At 38.2% G+C, this 9,032-nt stretch overlaps 1 protein-coding gene across 1 annotated transcript; it reads right to left on the reverse strand.

The window, feature by feature from the left end:
* Positions 1-1,533: 1,533 nt before the first annotated feature.
* Positions 1,534-5,404, reverse strand: LOC148022969 (uncharacterized). Its single transcript, XM_087695154.1, has 4 exons — positions 5,015-5,404; positions 3,342-3,586; positions 2,321-2,852; positions 1,534-1,971 (listed from the first exon to the last, which is right to left on the reverse strand). The coding sequence occupies exons 1-4, from the start codon at positions 5,119-5,121 to the stop codon at positions 1,833-1,835; spliced, it is 1,023 nt and encodes a 340-aa protein (XP_087551280.1). The 5' UTR covers positions 5,122-5,404; the 3' UTR covers positions 1,534-1,832.
* Between the last annotated feature and the right edge of the window lie 3,628 nt (positions 5,405-9,032).

Genomic DNA, 9,032 nt, shown 5'->3' on the forward strand with positions numbered 1-9,032 from the left:
CCACGGAGGTCTTCAACTCCATTCTAGACCTAGCAAAGGGTGTCTAGAGCTCCAACTGACCTGCAAGCTGTCTAGGAGTGAAACATCATTCCCGTGGTTGGCCTTTTCACCACTCGACCTTCGGCCCATGAATCGAGTAGTGCCCTCTCGAGTTAATCCGCGGTGTAATCATGGAGGTGATCCACCCATGCAATATATCCTTCCTTAATTAAATCCTTTAAGAATCAAGCACAAACAAAGCATTCAACCCTAATATCATTTTCTAGGAAAACATTACTTTATTCCCATGGCGACTTGTCATCACAAACCCTTGCCATGCATTTACCATAAATCATAAGCACTTGAAATAATCATCCAAACAACAACTAACAACCGCTTGAATGTAAAAGCATTTAGGATGTTGTTCAATCAACTAACAAAACCAATTGCATTCTTTCCAACCAATGCAAGAATAGATGATATAACATTTCCATCGTATATTTGCTCTCCCTTGGGATCTAAAAGTAATATTATGTAAAAATATTTCTTAACACTTCCTTCCTTCCGCTAAGGCATATGTTAAGGGTTCAAACACTATTCATGATGTAAGTTCTATAGGTCACTTACCTTGATTGATAACCCAACCTTGAATTTGGATTGGCAAAAGTCATCGTTATCCGATGAATCTCAAGACATCTTAGTTTTAACCCTTATGATTGATTTCTTGTATTAGCTCTTAGTTAAGTCATGAGGCAAATAGGAAATTATCCTCATATACCAAAAATATGTTATAGGCATAATGTGTAAATACTTGATAAGATAAGAGAGAGATTATCTCAAGTAGTTAGACTCCAACAGGCCTTGCCTTGAGCTAGAATCTAGTTCTTCTTAATATTTGGGCTCTTAAGCTAAGTACTTTTGAAGTATCTAAACTTTAAACTAGTACTTTCTATTCATGATTCTAAATGTCATATTCTTTTAGTAATTATGTTATTTGTAACCCTTGACTATGCTTTAATCTAGCACTTGTATGCACAATCTTTTAATGTCGTTCTTTTGACGACTATGTCATTCATAACCATTGACTAATTCTTCCTTGTAATTGCTCTACCAGCAAATAAGTCATATGTAACTAGGTGCAATTATCTTCCCTTGATATATGCACTTCACAAACTCCATCTTCCGAGTAGGCGAGATAAAATTTATCATTTCCCATAACCTATACTCATGCATCGTAGTGTGGGGCCTAACATATCTCATACGAGAATCAAAGCAAGCATAGTGGTAAAGAGAAATGAATATGATCAAATGGAAGGTACAGTCTCTTACTACATCAAAATGCATACAAAAATTAAAATGTCCATAACCTATGCAATAACCAAAGGTTATTATTGTTAAAGTCTCATGCGACTGAGGAAGGTTGTGTTGCTTGGTACAAATCAATGCTGGATATTGAAGGACATCCAAAATGCATAGACATATTAAAATGTGCACAATCTATGCAAATACCAAAAAATTCTTATTTTGAAGGGAAATTTTATTCTTACTCTCCTTGTGAAGGATAAACCCCCCTTTGAAAGGTGCTACACTATTCAAATTTGAGCCCTAGTACAAATAAAACCCATTGGAGAAAATGGACATTGTTGGGGAATAGTTCTTCTCATTTTATGAACCTAAGGGGGTTGATTCCCTTGATGCTTTGGAGGAGAGTCCAATTGAATATGCAATGTTGGGGAATAGTTTTTCTCATCTTCTGAACCTAAGGGGGTCAATTCCCTTAATGCTTTGGAGGATAGTCCAATTGAATATGCAATGTTGTTGAGGCCCATTAAATAGCCCATCTGATCAATTGATTAAGAGTAAAACCAAAAGATGGCAGAGAAATTGGAATTTTGGATGTCCCCTTTCTTGAAGCCAACAGTGGCAGCGGGTGGCAACCCTCCCCTTGTTGACAATGCTTGAATAAACTTCACCGTGGCCACTTCATTAAGCCTGCAAATTACCAAAACGATAATCATTGCCACCATTAGTACCTATTCACCATTACAATGGATCAATTCACCACACATATATGTGTAGTTGCTTTCAATGGTTATTGTTAATCCATCATACACATATTTTTTCTTGAATTAGTGTTTCAACAATTTTTGTTACTCCATCATATAATTAGTAGGTGCTTTCTTGAATGTTTCAAGAGTTAAGTTTTAATCCATCCATGAATCTTTTAAACACTCAGTAACTAGTTGGCATCTCACCCTTAAAAGGGTGCATGAATGCTTGATTGCTTGCTTGACATATCAACAACTAATTTTTTCTAGAGAATGCTTGCCATACAACATACCCATCTCCTTTATGGCTAGTAGCATTGAAAAGAGCCCAATCAAGACCGTTTGTGTCCACAAAAGCTGTTACTATGGGCATGCCAGTCACACTGGATGGAGGGTTAAAGAGTCCCCATGTCAACAATTGGCCTTCTTGAGTGAGAGTCCCTTGAGGCTCAGACCCAGGGATGGTAGATAAGGTTCCTGTAAGGCCTTGGAGTGTGTCCCAAGCAGCTCCATTAAAACTATATATCTGAGCTCCATCACAATACAAGTTGAACATAGGCTTCCCTCCTTGTGGAGGGAGAAGTTGAGGGATTGTATTGTTGGGGATATTATCGTCTTGGGTCCAAAAGACATAGTGGGACCTGTAGAAGACCTTGAGAACATGCCCCTCTTCTGTGCAATTTGGTGGTGCGCTGCCCCCTTGTACCTCCATCCTCTGGATATATGAGACTTTGGCGAGAGGCCCCTCCCCAAAGTGTGATGTTGCCTTGAGAAGGAGAGAAGGCACATCAGGAGCAACATTTAGTTGACTGAAAATCACAGTGCCTGTCATTTGGGAAACACATAGAGAGCTTAAAGGCATGCTAAGGGAAAGATAAGCCAAGTTAGGCAATATATAAACAATTGATAGTTTGTTGATTAATATGTATGTATTGTTGAACCTTGGTTAGCAAAATTGTCATTGGAATATGATCAAAGATACTATATAGCTAACTACTCCTAATAAGAGAAGTATAAGTGCAAAATTAAAACTTATTTGTACTACTTTCTAGAAGTAGATTGATCCACATAAGAAACTGCAAAGTTTGACCCACAAAAGCAACTTCGTGAGGGATTTATTTGCAAAATAGGGCAATAAATATAATATTTGGAAGATGTGTGCCATGAGGTAAACAATATGCTATAAGGCTCGATGATGGGGGAAGCCAAATGCAAACCTATAATGATAGTGCTTCTGCATCCACACATAATTAAGGTCTTTCAATGCCCCAAAGGATGTGCAAGCTTATATGGGGCAATGAATTAATGACAAACCTGTGACTGTGCTTTGAAGGTCCACATCTTGAGTGAAAGCCCAAGTGGCTCTCCCTTGGCCCCCATCAGGGTGCTTCAAAAAGAAATGGTAGCCAATTTGAGAGGCCATGGTCTCATTGTTGTCATTAGTCTCCATGGGATAAAGTCCAGCCTTGGCTCTCAAGAAGCTATATATCGACATTCCATCACTTGAATTCTTGCACTCGTAGATTTGATGGCCCCTTGCCTTGACGTTCATGAAAATCCTAAAGAAGGGGGGGCAACCCACAAAGGAAAAAAAAATCCAAATCCAATTAGGATACATGTCAATTAGCCATTATATGCAAGCTTTGAGACAAATCATGTGCCTACTTGCTTTAAGACTAATCATGAACTCAGATTATCTTACTACTATATTATTTTCGCAGTAGGTTCGGAAAGCCCTGAACCTCCATAGGGCTTCCCAAACCTCCCTTTTTCAATCAAAACCCCCTCCCCTCCCCTCTTTCTCACGTGTAATCTCTCATTTTCTCTTCCCCCTCCCTTTTTTCATTAAAGTCCCATCCCCCCTCACCTCCCTTTTTAAAATTAAAACCCCCTCCCCTTTCTCTCACTTATAATCTTTCTCTTTCTTTCCCCCCCTTCCCTTTTTAATTAATTTCCTCCCCCTCCCCCTCCCCCTCCTCCCTCTCTCTCTCTCTCTCTCTCTCTCAAATTGTGCGAAAATCTATGTTTGAAAAACTTTAAATTAAAAAAAGCTTTTAAAATGTTTAATTACAAGAAAAGTTTAAATTAAAAAAAGTAATCTAAACGAGAGAGAGAGAGAGAGAGAGAGAGAGAGAGAGAGAGAGAGAGAGAGAGAAAAAAGAAGAAGAAGGATAAAATGAAGAAGATAGAGAGAGGAGGGGGGAAAGCAAAAACATTTTTCTTCTCCCCCTCCCTCCCTCTCTCATGTGTAGGAATTAGGTTCTCTCTCTCTCTCTCTCTCTCTCTCTCTCTCTCTCTCTCTCTCTCTCTCTCTCTCTCTCTCTCTCAGTCTCTCTCTCTCTCAGGCACATAGAGAGAGAATTAACCACAGAATTTGGGGAGAGAGAGTGGAAATAAATAAAAAATTAGAAACGGAGAGGAAAAAGAGGAGAGAGAAAGATGAGAGATAGATTATTGAGTGAATTTCGCTTGCCACTTCGAGGCAGCGAAGCTATCGACTTCGTGGCCTAGCATTCCGTGCATGTGGAACACTAGTGTCTAGTTAAACTAGGAACATATAATTCTCACATTGTGAATTATGGCAACATCACAAGCTTTTGTGAGGGAGGCATTGTATATCCTAGCTAGGTGAAGTTGGGGCAAGGGGCTGCCCCCAACCACACTGGCTAGATATGCGGCGCCCCCCCAAGTAGAAGCTCATGATGTTGAACACAAAAGAGAAAGACAACCCCTTTTCCCACATGATGGTGAACTTTGAAGAGGAAAACTAGGGTTAACAACCCTTTTTTCCACATGGAAATATATAAAAGACTTCTTACGAGAAACGTGGGAAAATGATCAAAATACTTCTTATGAGAACATGTCTAATTAGACCAAGGAAAATGATTGAACACGTCTCATGATCAAAAACTTCTTACGAAGACATGTCTAATTAGGCTAGGAATATGATATTGAAATATGTCTAACAGGGATGGAGAAGGGCATACGAGTTTCCTGGTGGCGGCTGAAGGGTTTGGGCGAGTGCTCGGTGATGAAGGGCGAGCTGGGAGGCAGCTTGAAGGAGAAGGATGAGGGAGAGAAGGCGACTGCCCATGACTCTGACAGAGGCGCACAGCGAGAGAGAGAGAGAGAGAGAGAGAGAGAGAGAGAGAGAGAGAGAGAGAGAGAGCGTTTTCTCTTCAGCCGACACTAATACAACGAACTGAATAAGCCAGTGCCCCAGCTATGGTGTTCCTATGAGACCTCTCTCAGGCACCAGAGAGAGAGAGAGAGAGAGAGAGAGAGTGCCTGTGTTTCCTCTTCAGCCTACACTTATACTAATACAACTAACCCCAGCTATGGTATCTCTGTGAGACCTCTCTCAGGCACCAGAGACACAGACAGAGAGAGAGAGAGAGAGAGAGAGAGAGAGAGAGAGAGAGAGAGAGAGAGAGAGAGAGAGAGAGAAGTGGTATCTCTGTGAGACCTCTCTCAGGCACCAGAGACACAGACAGAGAGAGAGAGAGAGAGAGAGAAAGAGAGAAGAGACAGTCTTATAAAAGAGTCAGGCATACTATTTTCTCTCTCCCTCCGGCCTGCAGTATGGAGCCCAATTCCGGTAACGACGAGAGTCGCCTTGGTTCCACACGTCTTCAAGCCTATTGGCGGCAATTCCAATTATTAGCCTTCGTCAACCCCCCATGTAGACAAGCATGTCTTCCGAGGCTTTGGACCCCTTTATTCTAAACAATTCGGAATTTGTCTTTTCTTTTTGAATTCAAAATCAAGGTTTGAAAATTTAGCAGGATCAATGGAAATCATTTGACATAAGTTACAAAATATTATCAATTTTTTAAATGGCTTTGAAACATTTCATTTCTTTAAAATAGCGCTATCACCACATGTATGGATTATTTGTTCAAAAGATTTTAGACTACATGTTTGCTGCTAGTTTTATGAACACACACCAAAACTATTCCTCGATACTTGAGCATGAATGGTGATTGGAAATGAACTCAAACCACATCCACACTAAACACCATGAGAACCACAACTATTGAACCATAATGGGAACGTTATCCGTGCCAATAAAAGGGAATTGCTCCAAGACTCTAGACTAAGCCATCTAGGTTATCATAATGGTAATCCAACATTGTGGCAGATTTAATATAGTTCTTTATTTTTCAATCAAGAACATTCTACCAAACTAGATATTATTCATTAGTGTGCAATATGTGAAAAATGCTCAAGAGACTATAACTTCATTGTGTAATTGTGGATTTGCTACTACATTATAGGTATTGATAATTTTGCAACTTGAGTCAAGGGCCTAGATTAAACACAGTTCAATTGAAAGGAAAAGTCACACTTGAAGAAACCCTCCAAACCTTTGAGAGGAGTTAATGTTAATCATATTAAAATGTTCAAGTAGGCCAACTGTTCGTACTCTTTCACATTCACCAGTACATTGTTGAAAAATACAAACCTTTGGCAAGAATTTTCCATTTATAGTTGCCAAAATAATAGGGATCGACGAGACAAAACACAAAAAATTCTTCAAAAATATGGGGTAGCATAAAGGAATGGTTACAGCTTGTTCTCCATGTTGCATTATCTATAATAATCAAGTAGTGGGCGGCCTGGCCAGCATTGTCGGCCAAACCTTGTGAGGCTATGCCTCACTTGCCTCATGCTTTTGTTTGCAAAGTTCACAAAGCATTTGAAAAAAAGCATGCTTCATGTGCAATAAATGACATTTTTCTAAAGCTACTTGGAGTTATGACACAAATTCTTAAATCTAAACATGGGTTTTATTTCAATCAAATAATTCATACTTTTATTGTGTCATTTCTATAAAACCTCCAAAATATGCATCCTTTTTTGTCATTCTATAGTTGTCTCATTATCAATTAAAATTTTTGCAAAAATGTGTCATTGCAAAGGTCACAAGATTGTGCCTTAGTAACCTCATGTGTTTTGGATAGCATGGATTTTTCCCCATCTTGGAAAAACATGAAGGGGGTTTATACCTAGTATGATGGTTCCCATATATACTTTAGGCTAGATATAAAAATTTAGCAACTTAAGCCATATTGATATCTAATGTAGTGGATTCATTATACACAATGTTTCTTTTCCAAAATAATTGGAAGAAGTTGTATTTTTGCAAGGATGCTAAATCGTACCATATGTGTTTCTCACATATAGTAAAAAATGTACATCAACTTCCTTTCGACCATGGGTCCAGTGAAACATTGATTAACATTTCAAATCCAAAAATTGCTTGCGAGGACAAAGGACAAAGGACATGAAGAATTTTTTTTTTGTTGTTGTGGCATCATGCTTTCATGATGCAATGGCCTTGATAGGTGATTTTATTTCTCTCAATGAAGTCACAATTATCACCTATTGATTGTGTTGACAATGTCTATAAATGTAGAGGCAAATCTTCAATTGTTACCACATTTGTGAGTGTCTATCTACCCAATTGTTATCCTCATGAAATCAAATCCATGTCTGTTTGAGGGAATATTGCATCCAATTAGTGAACTTCAATGCATTGATACTAGGTTTGGCAACACATTGCAAAGAGCAAAGCCCTTTATAGAAGCTAAATTGTTATGGATGAAGAGATCAAGTGTTGATGAATTCCTTATACTAGCAGTGAAGAAACATTGCACAATGCAACATCATTTAGATAGTCTAGAGCTGCACCTAATAATCCTTAAGAAGTAAAATTGTGAAGAAGAAAAAGAGGGATACTTTTGTCAAAGCTATCATGTGTGTGACAATAATTATCATGGTAGTTGTGTTTTCACACAATTACTTGTCCCTTGAACTCTTTTCACTTTTATCATGTAGAGTTGACCATTGGAACTTGGAATATACACCTCAATTTGCACAAGAAATCCACCCTGCACTTACTAATTTTATTTTTAGATTGTTTAATATTTTTTATACCTTAGTTATAAAACCATTGTGATAAAAAATATGCTTGTGTTACTACATATGAACTATTTTTAAATTTATTATGCTACTATGGATTGATTATTTTACAATTTTGATAGTTTTACATGTGTGTATACAATGCACCTAGCAAATTTTTTCAACCCAAAGAAGAGAATCTAAACCTATGATAGAAGGTTTCATTAGATTGTGTATATCTATATCTATTTATCATTTTGGCTAGAGGTTCGATATCTCCCAAACCTCCATTTCTTTCCCCGAGCCTATTTTTGAATCCCAAGCATGCTTTGAATTTTTGAATTGCATGCATGCAAGGTTGAGGGAGGTTAATGCAGCTTTAATACCCCACGACCTCTTTCTCTCATGATTAGTGAGAGACATCTATATCATTGATTTTTTATCTCTCTTTTCAATTGCTTGGTTATAGGGTGGAATTCTCTGGAGCAGAGGAGCACATTTCGAGCAAGGGAGCACGCTTTAGGAGCACGTTTCGAATTGCTTGGAGCAGGGACCCAGCTTACTCAGGTGCAAGTCTCCCCTCCCTCTCTCTCTCTCTCTCTCTCTCTCTCTCTCTCTCTCTCTCTCTCTCTCTCTCTCTCTCTCTCTCTCTCTCTCTCTCTCTCTCTCTCTCTCTCTCTCTCTCTCTCTCTCTCTCTCTCTCTCTCAGAGCACCCCGCCAAGTCTCCCAACACCCCCCCCGGCAGCAACGACAAAAGGTGTGCTTGATGGTGAAGGCCCCCCCCCCTCGCGCGGCTTGCCAAAAACCACCCCCTTCATTAGTTAATTATTATTAGTTAATAGTTAATTATTATTAGTTAGTTAATTATTATTGTTATGTTATATCTAATTATTGTTATGTTAATAGTTAATGTTATGTTAATGTTAATAAAATTATGTTATATCTAATTATTGTTATGTTAATAGTTAATGTTATGTTATGTTATGTTAATAGTTAATAAAATTATGTTATATCTAATTATTGTTATGTTAATAGTTAATAGTTAATGCTATAGTTAAAGTTAATTAATAAGTTTAAGTTAATGATTATGATGATTATGA

This window comes from Lygodium microphyllum, chromosome 16 (genome assembly GCF_053477565.2).
Source record: "Lygodium microphyllum isolate KBCC chromosome 16, Lygodium_microphyllum_v1.1.10, whole genome shotgun sequence".
Lineage (NCBI taxonomy): Eukaryota > Viridiplantae > Streptophyta > Polypodiopsida > Schizaeales > Lygodiaceae > Lygodium > Lygodium microphyllum.